Here is a 24,761-nt window from a genome sequence, read left to right as displayed (position 1 = left end):
GCTGAGAGGGCCATATATGGACATACCGTAGCAGACTCATCGTGGCCTCACCGCTATGACATCACCGCTGTGACATCACTTTAGCCAGCAGGATAACAAGCACCGCAGCCTCAGAGAGAGTCCAGATTAAACCAGAGTCCAGATTAAACCAGAGACCAGATTAAACAAGAGTCCAGATTAAACAAGAGTCCAGATTAAACCCAATAATCTCCAACAATCAACAACATTCTTCAAGACTCCTCCGGCCAAGATTCAAAGAGCTCCAGAATCTAGAAGTGAACTCATTTGGCTCTCCTTTTTCCATTGGCCCTCACGTCTCCTACAGAGCAGGAAACCAACAGGTTTACTTCAAGTCACCATTAATTAACTGTGGTGTTAAAGATGTTGTCCTGGACGTTGCATCAGAAAGGATCACCAAAGGAAGGTGGTGCTGCTGTAGCGGTGAGACACCAGCTGTACTGCTTTGGAATGAACTCTGACGAGAACAACGAGGATCGGATTGATGTGCAGGTCTTCAACACACTGACTTTACGCTGGAGGAAGGTGACCCCAGTGACCTCTGGAACAGGAATACGCCACCTTGAGGTTCCCTCCAGGCGCTACGGTCACACAGCTGTGCTGATAGAATATACTGTCTACCTCTGGGGAGGATGGATTTACCCAGGTCACTGCAACGTTCTTTATGCATTTGATGTCGACGCCCACACATGGTTCAAACCACAGGTTTCTGGGACCGTTCCAGAGGGGAGGAGATACCACTCAGCCTGTGTGTTGGGGAAGGTCATGTTTATCCATGGAGGATTGACCCAGACTAGACCCTGCACTAATGACATCTACAAGTTGGACTCCACCACAATGGTCTGGACTTCAATCAACACCAGAGGAACTCCACCTCCTGTTTCATGGTGTCACTCTGCTACCATCATCGGGACAAAGATGTTTGTATTTGGGGGCTGGGATTGGATTAGGTGTCAGTACCACAACACCATCAGAATGTTTGACACAGAGACCAACCCCTGGATGAGCACACCTTCTACACATCCTCTACCAGAAGGACTCTGCGGTCATTCAGCCTTTACCTACAATGGAGAACTGTACATATTTGGCCGAAATTATAACAGTTACCATAACTTCAATGATCTGTGGAGATTCAACCCACCCTTCTCCTGGAAGAAGGTTGAGCCCAAGGGGAAACGTCCACCTAACCTGAAGAATATGTGCTGTTGCATGCTGGGAGATTGTGTCATCCTCTTTGGAGCAGACAACAGACCAGGTGACCTGTATGTCTTAGACTTCAGTCCTAGCCTCAAGACATTATGTAAGCTAGCAGTTATTCAGTACGGTCTGGAGCAGTCTGAACTCACACACAATATCAGGTGGGAACTGGCAGCCATGACTAGCAACAGCAGCTAAAAACAACAACCAAGAAATAACACAATACTACCAACTACAATAACTCAAAACAAAACAAACAGCAAAGTATGTGTCACCTCACCAGTGGCAGGCACCAAGAACTAGAGTCTAACTGACTATCTGTAACTCGGTAAATATGTAAATCGGTAACCGACTCAAAATTAAACACAACAAAAACACAAAGGAAAACAGAACATAAAATAAATACAATTAAAGCTGCAAGCAGTGATGAGGATGATTTAGCAGAAATATCTGCTAAATCCATCCATCTTCAACCGCTTATCCGTAGTCGGGTCGCAAGAGCAACAGCTCCACCAGAGAGCTCCAGAATTCCCTCTCCAGAGCAACATTAGTGACTTCCTCCTGGGGGCTCCCGAGACGTTCAAAGGCCAGTGAGTCGATGTAATCCCTTCATCTGTGCCTTGGTCTGCCCCGGGGTCTCCTCCCAGTGGGACGTGCCTCAAGGACCCCTCACTAGGGAGACGCCCGAGAGGCATCCTAACCAGATGCCCCGAACCACCTGAGCTGGCTCCTTTCCAGGCGAAGAAGTCTACTCTGAGTCTCTCTCCCTATATCTCTAAGGGAGATGCCAGCCACCCGTCGAAAAAAACCTCATTTCGGCTGAATGTATTTGTGACCTTATTCTTTCAGTCATGACCCTCACTTCATGACCATAGGTGAGAGTAGGAACACTTCATGACCATAGGCGAGAGTAGGAACACTTCATGACCATAGGCGAGAGTAGGAACACTTCATGACCATAGGCGAGAGTAGGAACACTTCATGACCATAGGTGAGAGTAGGAACACTTCATGACCATCGGTGAGAGTAGGAACACTTGTGACCAGTGCCAACAAAACATGCCTCATGTCGCCTTTTCCATTTTTCAGATTTTTACAGATTATTAAAGTACAGAATGTAAGCTTTCATATGATGTATCATTCAATGAAATTGGACAATAATTGAAGGAGATATAACCATTTTAAAATGACTGGGGCCTTTCACCCAAAGCTGAGAAAAGCCCTTTTCAATATTCACAACATTTTATCACCTTAGAGCTGGACAGAAGTGGGTGTGACAATGGGAGGGACAAGAGACAATAGGACGTTTTAGCTGTCAACAGTGCAACACTAGAAACACTGACATGTTTAAGCCAGTAGAACAAACAATGCAATTTGTAAGGTGCCCCAATAAACCCTTTTGAAAGTACTAAGTATTAAATACTAAGTATAAGTATTCAAGTATTAAATATTAAGTTAAGTGTTCAATTTAACTTATACACTACCTGGTTGTAAATAGCTGCAGTACACCATTTTATGCAGGTCTACTTTAAGCAATCAAAGTCAGACAATTGACCCAGTATTTTAAATAAATAAAATCGACGCATCAGGCTATGATGTTGTGCGCTTGTAGATTTGCTATTTTAATAAACAGATCTGTCCACATGCAGTCACAATGCCTGGTTTCATTTATAGTAATTCCTGTGCATTCGATGGGTGGATTCATACTACATCGGGTGTCTATTTAGTGTGCAAGGCTTACATCCGGTCTAAAGCCCACCCACTGTATGCCCTGATTTATATACACAATACATACACGATCCGTATCCTCCCCTCACCGGATGTTGAATTAACAGTACTAACGGCCGTATTTGAAAAGACGTAGCTCTTTGCTGGGTGCGCGAGGAAAAAAATTAAGCGGTTTTCCGACATTTCCTTTTCAATTGATACCGTTTCTTAGAGACGGCCTACACAAACGTTCTATATACCAAATGAAAGCCTGCATTTCATAGTTTACATAGTATATAACCTTTTTTTAAATGAGCAAGAAATGAGCGAGTTGTGATTAAAAGAAAAGACGTGTGATCTCTTTGCTCTTTAACACACAGACGGCTAGCTAACTAGGCTAGCTAGCTTCTAGCCTGTTGTTTGTTGGTGAAAGACTCCAAGCTGGGAAGTGTATTTCAGCGAGTAGCTATACGTGGTTTTGTTTATTTTCTGTAAAGTCTAACCCAAATGCCCAGAATACTTCTGTGTTTACAAACACAAGCACGCTAATGGGCGGTGATCAGAGCGTGAAACCTGAGGACAAAGAGATTCCAGACCAATCGTAACCAACATGCAAATCTCGGAACTGCGCTCTTCTGCCTCCAGAAACTTGTTAAAAAACAAGCCCACTTTGACGTATAAATGTATACATTTCATTTGCCCAAATGAACAATCTGTTTGAATGAAAACCTTCTTCAACATTCAAACTGTATTAATATGAAAAAAAAAGAAAATCACATAAAAAAAAAAAACGAGTTTATTTATTGATTTAAGGCATGTTCATTCTGGCGACATGAGGCACATTCTGCTGGCCTGGGTCACACTTCATGACCATAGGTGAGAGTAGGAACACTTTATGACCATAGGTGAGAGTAGGAACACTTCATGACCATAGGTGAGAGTAGGAACACTTCATGACCATAGGCGAGAGTAGGAACACTTCATGACTATAGATCAGAGTAGGAACACTTCATGACCATATATAGAGTAGGAACACTTCATGACCATAGGTGAGAGTAGGAACACTTCATGACCATAGGTGAGAGTAGGAACACTTCATGACCATAGGTGAGAGTAGGAACACTTCATGACCATAGGCGAGAGTAGGAACACTTCATGACCATAGGTGAGAGTAGGAACACTTCATGACCATAGGCGATGCCCAGTTTGTAGAGATACAGGCTGTAAGAAACATAAATATTAATATTAATACAGTTTGTAGAGATACAGGCTTTAAGAAACATCAATACAAATATTAATATTAATACAGTTTGTAGAGATACAGGCTGTAAGCAACATCAATACAAATATTAATACAGTTTGTATTCCGCGAACGATGCATCGAGATTTCACCTGTCAATTGTATCCGATACACAGTGAATGAACCGATGCACTCGAACCGCGCACGTCTGTATCGATGTATCGATACGTATCGATTATTTCCCACATGCCTACTGTACACAAGATGGAACAATAACGTACAGCATTGAAATGGGCGTGGCCGACCTGCTGGGATGTCCATATATGGACATACCGTAGCAGACTCATTGTGGCCTCACCGCTATGACATCACCGCTGTGACATCACCGCTGTGACATCACTCTAGCCAGCAGGATAACAAGCACCGCAGCCTCAGAGAGAGTCCAGATTAAACCAGACAGAGTCCAGATTAAACCAGAGTCCAGATTAAACCAGAGTCCAGATTAAACCCAATAATCTCCAACAATCAACAACATTCTTCAAGACTCCTCCGGCCAAGATTCAAAGAGCTCCAGAATCTAGAAGTGAACTCATTTGGCTCTCCTTTTTCCATTGGCCCTCACGTCTCCTACAGAGCAGGAAACCAACAGGTTTACTTCAAGTCACCATTAATTAACTGTGGTGTTGAAGATGTTGACCTGGACGTTGCATCAGAAAGGATCACCAAAGGAAGGTGGTGCTGCTGTAGCGGTGAGACACCAGCTGTACTACTTTGGAATGAACTCTAACAAGAACAACGAGGATCAGATTGATGTGCAGGTCTTCAACACACTGACTTTACTTTGGAGGAAGGTGACCCCAGTGACCTCTGGAACAGGAATACGCCACCTTGAGGTTCCCTCCAGGCGCTACGGTCACACAGCTGTGCTGATAGAATATACTGTCTACCTCTGGGGAGGCAACGTGCTTTATGCCTTTGATGTCGACGCACACACATTGTTCAAACCACAGGTTTCTGGGACCGTTCCAGAGGGGAGGAGATACCACTCAGCCTGTGTGTTGGGGAAGGTCATGTTTATCCATGGAGGATGGACCCAGACTGGACCCACTAATGACAACTACAAGTTGGACTCCACCTCAATGGTCTGGACTTTAATCAACACCAGAGGAACTCCACCTCCTGCTTCATACTGTCACTCTGCTACCATCATCGGGACAAAGATGTTTGTGTTTTGGGGCTGGAGGAGTCAGCACTACAACACCATCAGAGTGTTTGACACAGAGACCAACCAGTGGATGAGCACACCTTCTACACAGCTGTGTCCAGATGGACGCTATGGTCATTCAGCCTTTACCTACAATGGAGAACTGTGCATATTTGGCCGAAATTATAACAGTTACCATAACTTCAATGATCTGTGGAGATTCAACCCACAGACCTTCTCCTGGAAGAAGGTTGAGCCCAAGGGGAAACGTCCACCTAACATGAAGAATATGTGCTGTTGCATGCTGGGAGATCGTGTCATCCTCTTTGGAGCATCGAACAGACCAGGTGACCTGTATGTCTTAGACTTCAGTCCTAGCCTCAAGACATTATGTAAGCTAGCAGTTATTCAGTACGGTCTGGAGCAGTCTGGACTCACACACAACATCAGGTGGGAACTGGCAGCCATGACTAGCAACAGCAGCTAAAAACAACAACCAAGAAATAACACAATACTACCAACTACAATAACTCAAAACAAAACAAACGGCAAAGTATGTGTCACCTCACCAGTGGCAGGCACCAAGAACTAGAGTCTAACTGACTATCCGTAACTCGGTAAATATGTAAATCGGTAACCGACTCAAAATAAAACACAACGAAAACACAAAGGAAAACAGAACATAAAATAAATACAATTAAAGCTGCAAGCAGTGATGAGGATGATTTAGCAGAAATATCTGCTATATCCATCCATCTTCAACTGCTTATCCGTAGTCGGGTAGCAGGGGCAACAGCTCCACCAGAGAGCTCCAGAATGCAGTCTGAGTGTTCTAAAACCAGAATGTGCTGCCTGATCTGTGGTGTGTTTCCCTGGTGTTTCCAGGCCCTGTTCTGTGGTGTGTGTTCCCTGGTGTTCCCAGGCCCTGATCGGTGTGTGTCTCTGGTGTTTCCAGGCCCTGATCGGTGTGTTTCCCTGGTGTTCCCAGGCCCTGATCGGTGTGTGTCTCTGGTGTTTTCGGGCCCTGATCTGTGGTGTGTTTCCCTGGTGTTCCCGGGCCCTGATCGGTGTGTGTCTCTGGTGTTTTCGGGCCCTGATCTGTGGTGTGTTTCCCTGGTGTTCCCGGGCCCTGATCGGTGTGTGTCTCTGGTGTTTCCAGGCCCTGATCGGTGTGTGTCTCTGGTGTTTCCAGGCCCTGATCGGTGTGTGTCTCTGGTGTTTCCAGGCCCTGATCGGTGTGTGTCTCTGGTGTTTCCAGGCCCTGATCGGTGTGTGTCTCTGGTGTTTTCGGGCCCTGATCTGTGGTGTGTCTCTCTGGTGTTTCCAGGCCCTGGAATGCGACTACGTGTCGGCCCACCTCCACGAGTGGATCGACCTGATCTTCGGCTACAAGCAGCAGGGCCCCCCGGCCGTGGAGTCGGTCAACGTCTTCCACCACCTCTTCTACGAGGGCCAGGTGGACATCTACAACATCAACGACCCCCTGAAGGAGACCGCCACCATCGGCTTCATCAACAACTTTGGACAGATCCCCAAACAGGTCCCGCAACCCAGAGATGTAGACATTTGCAATTTAGACATTTAGCAGACACTCTTAATTTACATTAAGCAAGAACAAAAAGCATGGCAATACATCATAAAAGCATTTATCATGAAACATGCGTAAGCTAAGAACGTAACAGTAGAATATCTATATAATGAAAGTTTCATTATATAGATATTCTGCTGTTACGTTCTTAGCTTACGCAAACTAAACTAAATTAACTATACTATACTATACTATACTATATACTAACTATACTATATTCTACAACAGGTCGTTTTGAAGAAGCAATCTGATTGGTTGAAACAGCCTTCTAGCCGTGGGTCAAACCAGCACCGTTCACCACCTAATCAAAACAAAGAATTCAGCCGCTCTGTTCTCCCAGAGCGCTATAGCAAACTCGGTGGCTAGGCTAGCTAGTTTCTTTGGACATTTGTGGTCGTAGTGACTACATCTGTCATTAAAAAAAAAAAAATCTTTCAGTGATTTTCTTAGTTTTAAGGGTAACTGTTGTATAATTGCAGTATTACACGAGAGGGTGTGGTTTTTAACGTGATTATTGCCACTTCAGTGATGCTTGTGGAACTCGACTTCGTCTCGTTCCTGACCTGGCATCGCTGTCGTGGCAATAATCACGTTAACCCACACCCTCTCGTGTAATATTGCTTAACTATACTATACTATACTATACATATACTATAAAGTGCTATGACTACATAAAAATGCAATTATATTGCTGTCTACGTAACATGCTATATGTGACTAAATTTGACTGAGAGACTGCCATTGGATTTTTTTTTTAATTTTCGTTTTTTCATGTCATATGAAAGCAGGGAATCGTAGCTTCAAATTGCAATTGAGTTGAGAAAACAGGCTTGAAAGGTTCACTTCTGTGGTCTCCAACATTACACCTAGCTACATGTTTAAGCATTTATTTCATATTTACATGTCTTCTGTCGTCTCTAACATTACACCTAGCTACATGTTTAAGCATTTATTTCATATTTACATGTCTTCTGTGGTCTCTAACATTACACCTAGATACATGTTTAAGCATTTATTTCATATTTGCATGTCTTCTGTGGTCTCCAACATTACACCTAGATACATGTTTAAGCATTTATTTCATATTTACATGTCTTCTGTGGTCTCTAACATTACACCTAGCTACATGTTTAAGCATTTATTTCATATTTACATGTCTTCTGTGGTCTCCAACATTACACCTAGATACATGTTTAAGCATTTATTTCATATTTACATGTCTTCTGTGGTCTCCAACATTACACCTAGCTACATGTTTAAGCATTTATTTCATATTTACATCGATTTCAGCTCTGACACTTGCTTGCTCTAGTATGTGAAGAGTCTGTTTGTGCTATATAAATTCATTTTGAAAAAAAAAAAAAAAAAATCTCCTCTGGTGAAAAGCTGGATTTTGCGCGATGGCAGTCTCTCAGTCAAATCTGGTCACATTTGTCTGTATCGATTTGGGGGTCGTTGACATTAGTCAGGTGTGAGAGCCCCTCCTCTGCACTGCCCTCTCTGATCGTATGTGGTGCGTTTGTTTTGTGTGTTGTCCAGCTGTTCTCTGACCGTATGTGGTGCGTTTGTTTCGTGTTGTCTGTTCTCTGACCGTATGTGGTGCGTTTGTTTTGTGTGTTGTCTGTTCTCTGACCGTATGTGGTGCGTTTGTTTTGTGTGTTGTCTGTTCTCTGACCGTATGTGGTGCGTTTGTTTTGTGTTGTCTGTTCTCTGACCGTATGTGGTGCGTTTGTTTCGTGTTGTCTGTTCTCTGACCGTATGTGGTGCGTTTGTTTTGTGTTGTCTGTTCTCTGACCGTATGTGGTGCGTTTGTTTTGTGTGTTGTCCAGTTGTTCTCTGACCGTATGTGGTGCGTTTGTTTTGTGTGTTGTCCAGTTGTTCTCTGACCGTATGTGGTGCGTTTGTTTTGTGTGTTGTCCAGTTGTTCAAGAAGCCCCACCCACCCAAGCGTGTGCGCGGCAAGGCCAACGGGGAGCAGGCCGCCGTCCCGCCCAGCTCCACCGACAAGATCTTCTTCCACCATCTGGACAACCTGAGACCCTCTCTGGCCCCCGTCAAAGGTCTATATTCACCTCCTATTGGCTCACAACCTCTGGCCCCCTCTGCCCCCCCCCCCCCCCCCCCCCCCGTCAAAGGTCTATATTCACCTCCTATTGGCTCACAACCTGAGACCCCCTCATTTTTTATATATGCCACTGGAAAGCACTTTGTAACTCTGTTTTGAAAAGCGCTTTTATAAATAAAGTTTATTATTGTATTATTATTTTTGGAAAGACCTTTTTGAGGCCAATACTTTTCTCTACTTTTACTCGAGTGCATTTAGAATACCGGATACTTTCACTTGTAACAGAGTTAGTTCCACATTGTGGTATTGATACTTTTGGGTCGGGTGCCCCTTTTGGTGTTAGCATCATGTCATGCTTTAGCTATTGAAAAATAGCAGATCTACAAGCTCATAGCGCGCCACCGAGTGGCGCGCTATGAGCTTGTAGATCTGCTATTTTTGAAGACTTGAAGAATAGACATAGAAACATAGCTTTTTCAGAAAACTGTCAGGATGTAGAAGACATTTTTTAGTATCTGATCTCAGGTCAAAATGGATTAAGTAAATAAGTTTGATAACTTTTCTTTTGTCCTGTCCTGTCCTCTCCTGTCCCCTCCTGTCCTGTCCTGTCCTGTCCTGTCCTGTCCTGTCCTGTCCTGTCCTGTCCTGTCCTGTCCTGTCCTGTCCTGTCCTGTCCTGTCCTGTCCTGTCCTGTCCTGTCCTGTCCTGTCCTGTCCTCTCCTCTCCTCTCCTCTCCTCTCCTCTCCTCTCCTCTCCTCTCCTCTCCTCTCCTCTCCTCTCCTGTCCTGTCCTGTCCTGTCCTGTCCTGTCCTGTCCTGTCCTGTCCTGTCCTGTCCTGTCCTGTCCTCTCCTGTCCTGTCCTGTCCTGTCCCCCTGTCCTCTCCTCTCCTCTCCTCTCCTCTCCTCTCCTCTCCTGTCCTCTCCTCTCCTCTCCTCTCCTCTCCTCTCCTCTCCTCTCCTCTCCTCTCCTCTCCTGTCCTGTCCTGTCCTGTCCCCCTCTCCTGTCCTGTCCTGTCCTGTCCTGTCCTGTCCTGTCCTGTCCTCGTTGTCCTGCAGAGCTGAAGGAGCCCGTGGGGCAGATCGTCTGCACCGATAAGGGCATCCTGGCCGTGGAGCAGAACAAGGTTCTGGTGCCGCCGGCCTGGAGCAAGACCTTCGCCTGGGGCTACGCCGACCTCAGCTGCCGCACCGCCAACTACGAGTCCGACAAGGTCAGGGAACCGGCTTACTGTGTATTGGTTTCAACCAGTGTTGTTTTCGTCGACTAAAACTAAAACGAAAAATGTTCGTCGACTACCTTTTTCCACTGACAAAAACGAATGGAAACTAAATGAAAACTATGCTACGATGACTAAAACTAAGACTAAATATACTGACAATTTCGTCGACAAATAAAAACTAGACTAAAATGTTAGGAAGTTACTAGTGGACAAGAGATCCACAGTAAGTCATTTTACTCTTGGTTGCATGTCCGAGTGGGGTTAGGGTTAACTCTTCGTGTGCTTCCAGGCGGTGGTGGTGTACGAGTGCCTGTCCGAGTGGGGTCAGATCCTGTGTGCCATCTGTCCCAACCCCAAGCTGGTGGTGACGGCGGGGACCAGCACCGCCATCTGTGTGTGGGAGACCAGCAACTGCAAGGAGAAGGCCAAGACGCTGGCCCTCAAACAGGTAAGGACGCATGCACGCACACACACACACACACACACACACACACACACACACACACACACACACACACAAAGAACGCTTTGTCCAAACCCACCCTCATAACCCATTTATACCCGGAAACGCCGATAACGTTGTTATACTTTTCAATCCATGTCGTCAGTGCTGTCGGGCAGAAACCTCTTAATCATATTCTATGTCTTTTTGTGTGTGTTTCTTTTTTAGTAATAGTCTTTTGAATAGTTTTCATTTAGTTACAACCTACAAAAGACATTAAAATTGACCACACTGGTACCCCCTTGCATCGTTTTAAAACCTCAGTGAGCATACAGACATTTAGACAGTTTTAGCTTGTTTTAGTTTTATCTTTTTATTTGTAAACCTAACCTGTATGTAATTCACATGTTTACCTTTTTGTTTTTCTTTCCCTGACCTTCTGATATTATTTCTCAGTGTAATTTGTAGATTAACCCATTCTGGGTGCGGGAACCCCTTTTGGTGTTAGCATCATGTTATGCTTTAGCTATTGAAAAATAGCAGACCTACAAGCTCGTAGCGCGCCACCGAGTGGCGCGCTACGAGCTTGTAGGTCTGCTATTTTTGAAAAATCAACAAACGATTGACATAGAAACATAGCTTTTTGCAGAAAGCTGTCAGGATTCAGAAGAACATTCTTAGAATCTGATCTCAGGTCAGAATGGAAAACTGTCAGGATGTAGAAGACATTCTTAGAATCTGATCTCAGGTCAGAATGGAAAACTGTCAGGATGTAGAAGACATTTATAGAACTGATCTCAGGTCAGAATGGGTTAACCCATTCTGACCGGGCACCCATTTTGGTGTTAGCATCATGTTATGCTTTAGCTATTTAAAAATAGCAGATCTACAAGCTCATATCGCGCCACCGAGTGGCGCGATACGAGCTTGTAGGTCTGCTATTTTTGAAAAATCGAAGAGCAACTGACATTTTTAGAATCTGATCTCAGGTCAGAATGGGTTCATCAGACCAGTGTGTATCCGGCGGAAACCTCATATGAATCTGATCTCAGGTCAGAACGTGTTAAATAAAAGCTCAATGAATGAATGAACGTGTGGTCTCCAACAGGCTCTGCTGGGCCACACGGACGCCGTGACCTGCCTCACGGCGTCCTCGGCGTACCACATCATCGTGAGCGGCTCCCGGGATCGGACCTGCATCGTCTGGGACCTCAACAAGCTGGCCTTCATCACGCAGCTCCGAGGCCACCGGGCGCCCGTCTCCGCACTCTGCATCAACGAGCTGACGGTGGGTCGGGGTTCAGTGTTGTTTTCGTCGACTAAAAACGAAGACGAAAAATGTCCGTCGACTACCTTTTTTCCACTGACGAAAACGAATGGAAACTAAATGAAAATTAAAGGTATATTCAGTGATTTCACTCAAAAAACCTTAGGTTTAGTTTTTGGCTGTGGGACCCAGCCTTTCGTCCAATCAGGATAGAGAGTCAAAAACGAAACCTAAGGTTTTTTGACCCCCAGGGGTTAACTGGGGACAGGGAGGAACTCCTTACATGGCCAGCACACTCTATAGTAGGGAGGATTATCACAACAAAACAAAAAAATAAGTGATATTTGAATTAAGTGAAATCACTGAATATACCTTTAAGCTACGATGACTAAAACTATGAGACTAAATATACTGACGATTTCGTCGACAAATAAAAACTAGACTAAAATGTCAGGAAGGGACTAGTGGACAAGAGTTCCAGTATAAGTTATTTTACACTTTGGTTGCATGCTGAAAATAGCCGATCTACAAGCTCACTGCGACGCGTTGTGAGCTTGTAGATCAGCTATTTTCAGCAAGTGTAAAAACACTCTTACGACGGCATCAAGGCCCGCCAAAATACATTTTAGTCGACTAAATCAACTGTAGATTTAGTCGACTAAAATCTTATGACGTTTAGTCGACTAAAACTAGACTAACACTAAGACATTTCCAGGTGACTAAAATATGACAAAAACTGAAAATGAAGTTTCAGTCCAAAGACTATGACTAAAACTAAAATAGAAATTTGCTGCCAAAAACAACACTGGTTGGGTCGGGTGGCAGTGTTGTTTTTGGCAGCAAATTTCTGTTTTAGTTTTTAGTCATAGTCTTAGTTTTAAGTCACATTTTAGTCACCTGGGATGTGTTTTAGTCGACTAAATATCATAAGATTTTAGTCGACTAAATCTAAAATGTATTTCCGTCGTAATGTTTTTTTTTTCACTTGCTGAAAATAGCCATTCTACAAGCCCACAGTGCGACGCGTTGTGAGCTTGTAGATCTGCTATTTTCAGCCTGCTCCTAAGTGTAAAATGATCTCTTGTCCACTAGTCCCTTCCTAACATTTTAGTCTAGTTTTTATCTGTTGACGAAATTGTCAGTATATTGAACACTGGGCTGTGTCTGTCCCTCAATGTGTCCTGAACACTGGGCTGTGTCTGTCCCTCAATGTGTCCTGAACACTGGGCTGTGTCTGTCCCTCAATGTGTCCTGAACACTGGTTGTGTCTGTCCCTCAATGTGTCCTGAACACTGGGCTGTGTCTGTCCCTCAATGTGTCCTGAACACTGGGCTGTGTCTGTCCCTCAATGTGTCCTGAACACTGGGTTGTGAATGTCCCTCAATGTGTCCTGAACACTGGGTTGTGAATGTCCCTCAATGTGTCCTGAACACTGGGTTGTGAATGTCCCTCAATGTGTCCTGAACACTGGGTTGTGAATGTCCCTCAATGTGTCCTGAACACTGGGCTGTGTCTGTCCCTCAATGTGTCCTGAACACTGGGCTGTGTCTGTCCCATACTGCAGGGGGACATCGTGTCCAGCGCGGGGACCTACATCCACGTGTGGAGCATCAACGGCAGCCCCATCGCCAGCGCCAACACCTTCACGGGACGCAGCCAGCAGATCCTCTGCTGCTGCGTGTCGGAGATGAACGAGTGGGACACGCAGAACGTCATCGTCACCGGGCACTCGGACGGCGTGGTCAGGGTACGGACGGACGGACGGACCGCTGCACCTCTCCACACGTTAGGGACAGGGACGGATTAACCCCCACAAGGGGCCCCTGGACCCGTACATTTTCTGGGGCCCCCATAGCGCGCATGCATGCTCGCGGAATTTTCGTGTTTTTTTATCGATTATTTTAGCTGAATTTAACAAAATCAATGGCCAATGAAGGTCCCCAGGACCCTCAAACCCAGTACTGTGCGGTCCAAATTTCCCCTAAGGGCCCCTGAGAGCCAAGGGCCCCCTGGGCCACGGCCCCAATGGCTAATTTGGCCCTGGTTAGGGACACTGTTGACAGTATTGGGCGTTTGTGCAAACCTCTATCAGAGCGTAGCTAATACATTTGTAACACATTTGACAGTATATGGCAAAGTGCCAGCCCTACAAAGTGCTGGCCTTCAAATATTTGTGCCCACATTTTCACGATTTTTCAAAAAAATAGCAGACCTACAATCTCGTAGCGCGCCACTCGGTGGCGCGCTACGAGCTTGTAGGTCTGCTATTTTTAAATAGCTAAAGTATAACATAATGTTTAAAACACCAAAAGCTTTTCTTTTCTATGATCAATGTTTTTATTATATTTTTGCACACGTTTAATGTTACAAGCAAATGGTACATAAACTCAAATCATGATGATTAATAATTAAGCAAAATGCCTGTAATATATATATTTTTTGGTGATCATTAGAATGTACATTTATTATTGTGAACCATGTCCCACAAATGTAAATTATTAATTTATTATTTAAATTTGTATTTGTATTTTATAAATGTGCATAAAATGTGCATTTTATGCACCCCGGACCCCCTGTGCCAGAAGAACAAGCGCTCCTTCCACATGTTTCACACGTGAAAAGCAAGCGCTCCTTCCACATGTTTCACACGTGAAAAACAAGCGCTCCTTCCACATGTTTCACACGTGAAAAACAAGCGCTCCTTTCACATGTTTCACACGTGAAAAACAAGCGCTCCTTCCACATGTTTCACACGTGAAAAACAAGCGCTCCTTCCACATGTTTCACACGTGAAAAACAAGCGCTCCTTCCACATGTTTCACACGTGAAAAACAAGCGCTCCTTCCACATGTTTCACACGTGAAAAACAAGCGCTCCTTCCACATGTTTCACACGTGAAAAACAAGCGCTCCTTCCACATGTTTCACACGTGAACTGTAACACGTCGCTCAAGCTTCAAGTGCCAAAGGAATAACTGCCTGGTACGTTTAACCCATTTTGCAGAAAAATCCTGTGTTTTGCTGAAAATCCCATGTTTCTATGTGTCAGTGGTTCTCAAACATTTTCATGCCAAGGACCCCCGAAATTATCGGTATTTTGCAAAATATTTGAGTAAAAAAAACGTTCGCTCTGAAAAAATACATATTCGAAGATTTGCGACACATTTTCACGATTTTTCAAAAAAATAGCAGATCTACAAGCTCTCAGTGCGGCACTCGGTGCCGTGCTATGAGCTTGTGGATCTGCTATGTTTCTACAGCTACAGTAAGGGGTTCCCGTCCAGAATGGTTTAAGAAGTAAAGCTGGAGAGGCTTAGAGGTGTAACCGTATAAACTCTTATAAACTCTATAAATCTAGCCGTTCTCTTTTCTCCTCTGTAGTTCTGGAGAATGGAGTTCCTCCAGGTCCCAGAAACCCCTGCTCCAGAGCTGGTAGAGCCCGACGTGCCAGACTGCTGTGGCGAGGAGAAGATCGGTGAGTCTCTGGAGGTTTTCCCAGGACAGAACATCTCTTTAGCCACGTTGTCCACAGCATTGACTGCACAGAATGGAACACTAGCCTTGAGGCTTAACGTCGGGATGCAATGGCTCTTTCGGTCATTTTATTTAAGTTCCTGAAGCAATTAGTGCGTTGCATCCTTAGAGTATATATGAATAGAGATGGCATCAGAGTTCTCCTTCCATCCACTTAATAATAATAATAAAACTTTATTTGTATAGCACCTTTCATGACATGAAATGCAGCTCAAAGTGCTTTACAGAACAATGGAGAATAAAAGAAAAGCAAGGCAACGACATTAAAAAACAAGCAGTAATGCAATTCAGTGAGGACATGAATAACAAAAAAAATAAAATATCAATTAAATGCAATGTTGTAGAAGTGGGTCTTGAGCTGTGCTTTAAAAATGTCTACAGAGGCTGCCTGTCGAAGGTACAGTGGGAGCTTGTTCCACGCCGTCGGCCCGTAGAAGCAAAAAGCTGCTTCCCCGTATTTTTTAGTTGCCATTTTTTTAGGCAAAGCGAGCAGGCCAGCAGTGGAAGACCTTAGCGGGCGGTTTGGGACATATTTAGGCAGGCAGTCATGTAGGTAGGAAGGTGCGAGACCATTGAGAGCTTTATAGACAAGTAAAATAATTTTAAAATCAATCCTAAAAAAAAACGGAAGCCAGTGCATTGATGCCAAAACTGGAGTAATATGTTCTCTCATCTTAGTTCTAGTTAAAACTCTGGCTGCTGCATTTTGGACAAGTTGTAATCTGTCAGTTGTTTACTTGCATTAAGTTGCTCAAAAGTGCATGAGGCGATTTTACTCCTCCTTCCGGGTAGGAACAGAGTGCATTCTGGGATGGATTTGCCCCCAAAACACATGAACGCACTGCCGTTGAACGTGCACGAACGCGCACGAGCGCGCTGCCGTCGTGAACGTGCACAATGATAGTCAACGGACCAGCGCGTTCATGTGTTTGGGCCCACGCTGCAATACCTTCATTCGGCCACTATGTCCATTTGGCCTCAGGGTTTCCTCTGGGTGCCGTCTCTATTCATATATACTCTAAGGTTGCATCCCTTCAGGCTTTCTAACCTGTATTGTTTCAATGTATATTTTAGCGTGCTGATTACGTTTAAAATGAGTAATAATACACTCTCTGGATGTAATCTTGAATGAAACAAGAGTAGTTCTGTAATCGACATCAGCTGTGTATTTAGAATTTTGGATGCCTAGCCTACACTACTCCTTGTCCATCCGTCCATCTTATCAACCGCTTATCCGTAGTCGGGTCGCGGGGGCAACAGCTCCACCAGAGAGCTCCAGACTTCCCTCTCCAGAGCAACATTAGTGAATTCCTCCTCCTGGGGGATTCCGAGACGTTCCAAGGCCAGTGAGTCGATGTGTTTCCTCCTCCCAGTGGGATGTGATCCTTGGTCTGCCCCGGGGGTCTCCTCCCAGTGGGACGTGGTCCTTGGTCTGCCCCGGGGTCTCCTCCCAGTGGGACGTGATCCTTGGTCTGCCCCGGGGTCTCCTTCCAGTGGGACGTGATCCTTGGTCTGCCCCGGGGTCTCCTCCCAGTGGGACGTGGTCCTTGGTCTGCCCTGGGGTCTCCTCCCAGTGGGACGTGGTCCTTGGTCTGCCCCGGGGTCTCCTCCCAGTGGGACGTGGTCCTTGGTCTGCCCCGGGGTCCCCTCCCAGTGGGACGTGGTCCTTGGTCTGCCCCGGGGTCTCCTCCCAGTGGGACGTGGTCCTTGGTCTGCCCCGGGGTCCCCTCCCAGTGGGACGTGGTCCTTGGTCTGCCCCGGGGGTCTCCTCCCAGTGGGACGTGGTCCTTGGTCTGCCCCGGGGTCTCCTCCCAGTGGGACGTGCGTCGGGGACCTCCCTAGGGTGCTCCATGGAATGCTGGGGGACATGACATGCTTGTTTTATCGTGACTGACGACACATGCCTTGATTTTGTGGATGTTTAACTTTGCTGCACCTAACTGCAACTAATTATGTCCTTGTATGCGATTCCCTGTGTGTGTGTGTGTGTGTGTGTGTGTGTGTGTGTGTGTGTGTGTGTGTGTGTGTGTGTGTGTGTGTGTGTGTGTGTGTGTGTGTGTGTGTGTGTGTGTGTGTGTGTGTGTGTGTGTGTGTGTGTGTGTGTCTGCGTGTGCGTGTGCGTATCACCAGCAGAGGGCGGTGCTGTGAGCCACAACGGCGAGGACGACAGCAGCGAGTCTGACGGAGACGAACCCAGCAGCGCCAACCAGGAGTCCATAGACACGCCCCCTCGCGCTGCCTCCTCCAATGGGGGAGGAGGCAGCCAGCCCGGCAGCACCGTCCACAGACCCAAAGGTACTGACTTATACGACCACAGACCCAAAGGTACTGACTTATACGACCACAGACCCAAAGGTACTGACTTATACGACCACAGACCCAAAGGTACTGACTTATACGACCACAGACCCAAAGGTACTGACTTATACGACCACAGACCCAAAGGTACTGACTTATACGACCACAGACCCAAAGGTACTGACTTATAAGACCTCAGACCCAAAGGTACTGACTTACCATCCACTTAGAAAACCCGACTGTGGCTCAGGAGGTAGAGCAGGTCGTCCAATGATCCCTGGGTCGGCGGTTTGAATCCCGGCTCCTCCTCCTCCTCCTGTCTACATGTCGAAGTGTCCTTGAGCAAAGACACTGAACCCCACATTGCTCCCCATGTGCTGGTTGGTGCCTTGCATGGCTTCCGCCGTTTACCATTCTAACCCAAAGGTACATAGACTAATGGTGCGTTCACACGGGCAGCGGAAACTATGCAAAGCGTCATGTCATGTAGCTGGCTTCCATTGACAAAAAGTGCCCTTTTCAGGTAGTTTCAGCCCCCTCGCCCGACCCGCTAACGTTCCCTCTGGTTCCACGTTGTCTCCAGCAGGTCCAGCGGGCCGGCCCGGGGCCTCGTGGTCAGTGGACAGCGCCTCGGACGACTCCAGGCGCTGGTCGGACAGCCTCAGCATCGACGAGAAGGACGGCTTCGTGTTCGTCAACTACTCGGAGGGTCAGACCAAGCCCGGGGCGGGTGCCCCCCACCCCCACCCCGCTGGTGGGCCTCCCCCTCCTCCAACCAACGCTCACGCAGCCCTCCACCAGAGCCAGGGGGCCCCACCCCACCACCACCCCCAGAACCAAGTGGCCCCACCCCACCACCACCCCCAGAGCCAGGCTGGCCCCCACCACCACCAGAGCCAGGCGGGCCCCCACCTAAGCCAGGCGGGCCCCCCCCATCACCACCAGAGCCAGGCGGGCCCCCCCCATCACCACCAGCCCAGCACCATGGAGCCACGCTCCTACAACCAGCTGAGAGCAGGTGGGCTCACGATGCGATTGATTTGATCGATTGAAATATGTATTAACCCATTCTGACCTGAGATCAGATTCATACGGAGGTTTCCACTGGACACACACTGGTCTGATTATCCCATTCTGACCTGAGATCAGATTCATACGGAGGTTTCCACTGGACACACACACTGGTCTGATTATCCCATTCTGACCTGAGATCAGATTCATACGGAGGTTTCCACTGGACACACACACTGGTCTGATTATCCCATTCTGACCTGAGATCAGATTCTAAAAATGTCAGTCGTTCTTTGATTTTTCAAAAATAGCAGACCTACAAGCTCGTATCGCGCCACTCGGTGGCGCGATATGAGCTTGTAGATCTGCTATTTTTCAATAGCTAAAGCATAACATGATGCCAACACCAAAATGGGTTCCCGTTCAGAATGGGTTAACAGTTTGCAGAATTATAGTAGCTACATACAGTACAGTACAGTACAGACATCAGGCACTAGAATACAACAAGCTGCCGATTGTTGTAACTAGTGCCTGTGTGCGATTGTCACACACACTCGAGTAGGCGACTAGGCATGCAGAGATATCATATCGTACATCGATTCAAACTGATGACGTGATTAAATTGCAATGCGAATTGTGATGCAAACGGCTGTGGTCATTCGAATCAAATCAACAGTTGACGATATAAATCGTAATTCTACAACAGGTCGTTAAGAGGAAGCAATCTGATTGGTTGAAACAGCCTTCTAGCCGTGGATCAAACCAGCACCGTTCACCACCTAATCAAAACAAAGAATTCAGCTGCTCTGTTCTCCCAGAGCGCTAGCTAACTCGGTGGCTAGGCTAGCTAGTTTCTTTGGACATTTGTGGTCACTTCAGTGATGCTTGCGGAACTCGACTTCGTCTCGTTCCTGACCGCATCACTGTCGTGGCAATAATCACGTTAACCCACACCCTCTCGTGTAATATTGCTTGATTAAATTGCATTGTGAATTGTGATGCAAACAGCAGAGGGTGTTTGAAAAAAAAGAGGAGAAAATTCAGGATCTCTATGAGATAATTGATCCAAAACAAAAGGTTTCCAGTAAAAGGAAATTCTGACCTAGGTTCACGATGATAATAATAAATAAATGATAACAATAAACCTAGGTTCATGATACACCTAGTATAATATCATAATTGTAATCCCACGGTGAGTTCAGTGAGTGTCTACTTGCGGACGCAGTCTGAGCATTTCAAATTCAAAAGTTCAAGTTCAAAATGTGCACAAAATCTATTGAAAATAGCAGATCTACAAGATCTCTACAATAGAGGTAGGAGGGACCCAAGGCTCCGTCTGTACCTGTACAGTTACGTACGTACGTATCAGTTTAGCGTTGAGCATAAACAGATGTGAAATGTTGGTGTACAAAGACTGTGTGTGTGTGTGTGTGTGTGTGTGTGTGTGTGTGTGTGTGTGTGTGTGTGTGTGTGTGTGTGTGTGTGTGTGTGTGTGTGTGTGTGTGTGTGTGTGTGTGTGTGTGTGTGTGTGTGGAGCAGGCTACAGATGGGAGCGTCAGCTGGTCTTCCGTAGTAAACTCACCATGCACACGGCGTTTGACCGCAAGGACAACGCTCACCCGGCCGAGATAACCTCGCTCGCCATCTCCAAGTAAGACAGCTGTGTGTGTGTGTGTGTGTGAGAGAGAAAGTATAATTATGTAATTATGTTGCTCTTAATATCATCTTTAATAGATGTTTATAACTGCGTCTCGGCGTTCATAGTCATTGTTGCGGTTTGATGTATTTTTTGTACATGCTTCGCCAACACATGGATAACACTTTTTAATATGCATTGCTTTAGATGGCTATAGATTATATTGCTTTACATCATATATGTCAAACTCAAGGCCCGGGGGCCAAATCAGGCCTGTGAATGAATTATCTTCAGCCTGCGGGGATGATATTTAATTAGTATTAGAACTGGCCCTCTGGTATACTGCACGGACCACCGTAATACTACAAGTCCCACAATGCACTGCGGGTGCATTGTCACGTATCGAGGGCCCGCAAGCGCAAGCATGTGTCTTCTCTTCACTATTGATCAGCAGTGAAAGTATATCACTTTGTGGTCAACTTTCAGCTATACCCCTCTACACAAAAATGGCCCGTGTGTTGAAACACAGTCCGGCCCTCGAATTGTACCAATTTCTTTATTTTGGCCCACCGTGTATTTGAGTTTGACATCCCTGCTTTAGATGTATGATATAGAGGCATTTGTTAAAAAAAGATTGTGATAGCGATAGTTTGTCCATACATATCACCCAGCCCTACTGTAAACCATCTCTCTCTCTCTCTCTCTCTCCCTCCCTCCCCCCCTCCCTCCCTCCCTCCCTCCCTCCCTCCCTCCCTCCCCCCTCCCCTCTCTCCTCTCTCTCTCCCCCTCCCTCCCCCCCTCCCTCTCTCCCACCCTCTCTCTCCCTCCCCCCCTCCCTCCCTCCCTCCTCTCCCTCCCCCTCCCCCCTCCCTCCCTCCTCTCCCTCCCCCTCCCCCCTCCCTCCCTCCTCTCTCCCCCCTCCCCCCCCCCCCCCCCCAGGGACCACAGTAAGATCCTGGTGGGGGACGGCCGCGGCCGGGTGTTCAGCTGGTCAGTGAGCGACCAGCCCGGGCGGTCCGCCGCCGACCACTGGGTGAAGGACGAGGTGGTGGACAGCTGCTCCGGATGCGCCGTGCGCTTCTCCCTGACGGAGAGACGCCACCACTGCAGGAACTGTGGGCAGCTCTTCTGTCAGAAGTAAGCTTCCCCCCGGGATTGTGTTAGCATCATGCTATGCTTTAGCTATTGAAAAATAGCAGATCTACAAGCTCATAGCGCGCCACCGAGTGGCGCGCTACGAGCTTGTAGGTCAGCTATTTTTTTTGAAAAATCGAAGAACGACTGACATAGTAAACGTAGCTTTTTTCAGAAAACTGTCAGGATGTAGAAGACATTTATATAGAATCTGATCTCAGGTCAGATTCTAACAAATCAGACCAAACAAATCAGACCAAACAAATAATTACAAAGAAGAAAAACTGCGAAAAAAGTGTTAAAACCTGCCGTTTTTTTTCTACTTTCTAATTATTTGTTCGGCCCCAAAACATTGTGTTTGTTGTCATGATTTGTCACGACAAGAGTTGTCTTTGTTTCCGCGGCGTAAAAACGTCTTTAAATAAATACTTTCTGAAATGTCTATGGGGAAAATGAACAGGGATTTGTTTTCCGGGTCTCACGAGGGGGCGGGGGGGGGGGCTGCGACGCTCTATACTATCTTATAGTAGTTAGTGAGGAGGACTTTGACAGCTGAGCAGCTTCTGGTGCATGTTGTACAACCAACCCCTAGAGGGCAGTGGAGTGCAGGTAGCTGGTGAGGTCTGCTCTGTGCTCTGGGTTCTATAGTGCGCTGTGGAGGCCTCTATAGTCTAGGGGGGGTCCGGGGACCCCCGGGGGTCCTTGAGGGAGTTCCAGGGGGTCCGGGCACCCCGGGGGTCCTTGAGGGAGTTCCAGGGGGTCCGGGCACCCCCGGGGGTCCTTGAGGGAGTTCCAGGGGGTTCGGGGACCCCCGGGGTCCTTGAGGGAGTTCCAGGGGGTCCCCATAAGTTAAATGATAGTTCGGAAACCAACTGGACCCTTATGGGGTCTGTAACTCTGAGAGTGTACAAACGGGGTCCATTTGGTTCCATTTGTACACTCAATTAACAATGCCATTAACCCATTTTGACCTGAGATCAGATTCTAAAAATGTCTTCTACATCCCGACAGTTTTCTGAAAGAAGCTACGTTTCTATGTCAGTCGTTCTTCGGCTTTTCAAAAAATAGCAGACCTACAAGCTCGTAGCGCGCCACTCGGTGGCTTCTAAACGTCATTAACATATATGTTTTTGCAAAAAGGGTGAAGTGTCCCTTTAAAGATCTTCTCTTTTGGGGGGGGGGGGTCCCTGTCATATCTTTTCAAAATGGGGGTCCACGGGGCTAATCAGTGTGGGTCATTCATTCACCGTAGCGATGAGGTCAAAGTGAAAAACATGTCTCTTTGTCTCCCCCTACCTGCCGTCCAGGTGCAGCCGTTTCCAGTCGGAGATCAAGCGGCTGAAGATCTCGTCTCCGGTGCGCGTCTGTCAGAACTGTTACTACAACCTGCAGCACGAGGACAGCTGTAGGAACTGAAGACCCCCCGACCCGACCTGACCCCCCCCCCCCCCCCCCCTGCCTGCCCCCGTCCGAGCCCCACACCCTCCATCTCTGTGTCCTTCTCTCTCCTCCTCCTCCTCACTCAGCGGTCACTTCCAGCTTAGAAGGCCAACATCAACGCCATGCGACAACGCACCGCGACAACGCACCGCGACAACGCACCGCGACAACGCACCGCGACAACGCACCGCGACAACGCACCGCGACAACGCACCGCGACAACGCACCGCGACAACGCACCGCGCCAACGCACCGCGCCAACGCACCGCGCCAACGCACCGCGACAACGCACCGCAGTGGTTCTCACCTTGGGTTCCCCGGGGGAAGGGGGGTCCCTAGCTAATAGTTATAGGAACCATATATGGACCCTTATTACAGTACGTTTTTAACAGCGGGAGGCGACAGCCAGACGATTTTTTTTTTCTTCCCGGAAGTGCATTATTATTTTGTCAATGGGCGACTACTGTACTGTACTGTACTGTACTGAACAACAGACCGATTGGCCGTAAAAGTTGCACGGAGGAACGTCGGCCAAAAAAAACAGAACGTCCTCCTAGCGGGCGATTGGGGCGATACGATACGATAGCCAATGAAATGCAAGCGTCGCGCGCCCGTTGTTCTCCCCCGCTGTCAAAACGCACTGTCACAGGTCAAAGGTCACAGGTCACTGTCACAGGTCAAAGGTCACAGGTCTTAATGGGGGGGGGGGGGTCTGTCTCCTTGAAATGATTGAAAGTTTGAGAACCACTGACTTTACTGTAACATTACTTACACACAACAACAACAACAACTAAGGAACTGGCGGGATTGGCGGCGTTTAAATATAAACCACGCCTCTGCGGTGTACGTAAAGTCCCTGGTACTGTCCGTCGATCAGGTCCCCGGTACTGTACTGTACAGTACAGTGCAGCGCAGTACGGACAGCCTCCCAGCTCATTCAGCCTTCTAGAGACCCACAGTTAACACTTTGAGCGCTCAGGACGAGGTTATCCCCGCCCCCTTTCAGTTATTAACGCTTATAGGACGGAGATTTATTGATATCAAAAGCCGATCGCATCGTCTGTTGGCGCAACATTCGATGTTATTTTCCCGGTGGGATGTCATCGAAAATGCCCCCCCATTTTAGAGTGCTACATCAAAGCTACTTCCGCCACATCCAGGATAGCATCCGGTCCGTCGCTAAATGTGTCCCCCGCTAGCTATAAACCGCCGGGCGTTCTGATATAATGGATTAAATAACGTTGACGGGGGCGTTCGGGGTGTTTTAACCCATTCTGACCTGAGATCAGATTCATACGAGGTTTCCACTGCGGACACACACTGGTCTGATTATAACCCATTCTGACCTGAGATCAGATTCTAAAAAAATGTCAGTCGTTCTTCGATTAAAAAAAAAATAGCAGACCTACGAGCTCGTAGCGCGCCACTTACGAGCTTGTAGATCTGCTTTTTTTCAATAGCTAAAGCGCGACGTGATGCTAACACCAAAAGGGGTTCCCGCGCAAAATGGAGCGCTAAAAAACCGCAGAAAGACACACTTGTTTATATTGTAAATAACTTAAAAAAAAAACAACGGCCTTTTTAACTTAGACGAAGAACACACAACCGACACGTTAACGAGAAGAACTTTAAATTTAAAAAAAAACAAAAAAAAAACACACAAAAAACTAAAACAAAAAAAGTATAAATGGTCATTTGCCTGAAAGTCGTAACATAGCGTTGTGACTAAAACCAAACACTCCCATGGCTTGAAAAACAGAAA

At 46.8% G+C, this 24,761-nt stretch overlaps 1 protein-coding gene across 1 annotated transcript in view; it reads left to right on the top strand.

The window, feature by feature from the left end:
• Positions 1-22,984, top strand: part of LOC310867236 (WD repeat and FYVE domain-containing protein 3-like) — a 212,651-nt gene extending 189,667 nt beyond the window's left edge. Inside the window, 14 exon segments of the mRNA XM_083777127.1 lie at positions 6,693-6,905; positions 8,875-9,013; positions 10,075-10,229; positions 10,528-10,686; positions 11,789-11,968; positions 13,512-13,694; positions 15,328-15,421; positions 17,611-17,775; positions 18,362-18,532; positions 18,724-18,748; positions 18,750-18,796; positions 20,329-20,440; positions 21,365-21,562; positions 22,867-22,984. Coding sequence (XP_083633253.1) covers positions 6,693-6,905; positions 8,875-9,013; positions 10,075-10,229; positions 10,528-10,686; positions 11,789-11,968; positions 13,512-13,694; positions 15,328-15,421; positions 17,611-17,775; positions 18,362-18,532; positions 18,724-18,748; positions 18,750-18,796; positions 20,329-20,440; positions 21,365-21,562; positions 22,867-22,975 — 1,950 coding nt within the window. The 3' untranslated portion in view covers positions 22,976-22,984.
• Positions 22,985-24,761: the final 1,777 nt, after the last annotated feature.

Source organism: Protomyctophum parallelum, assembly GCF_964188405.1.
Source record: "Protomyctophum parallelum genome assembly, chromosome: 11".
Lineage (NCBI taxonomy): Eukaryota > Metazoa > Chordata > Actinopteri > Myctophiformes > Myctophidae > Protomyctophum > Protomyctophum parallelum.
The sequence above is the reverse complement of the archived record's forward strand: the minus strand, read 5'-3'. Positions and strand labels throughout refer to the sequence as shown.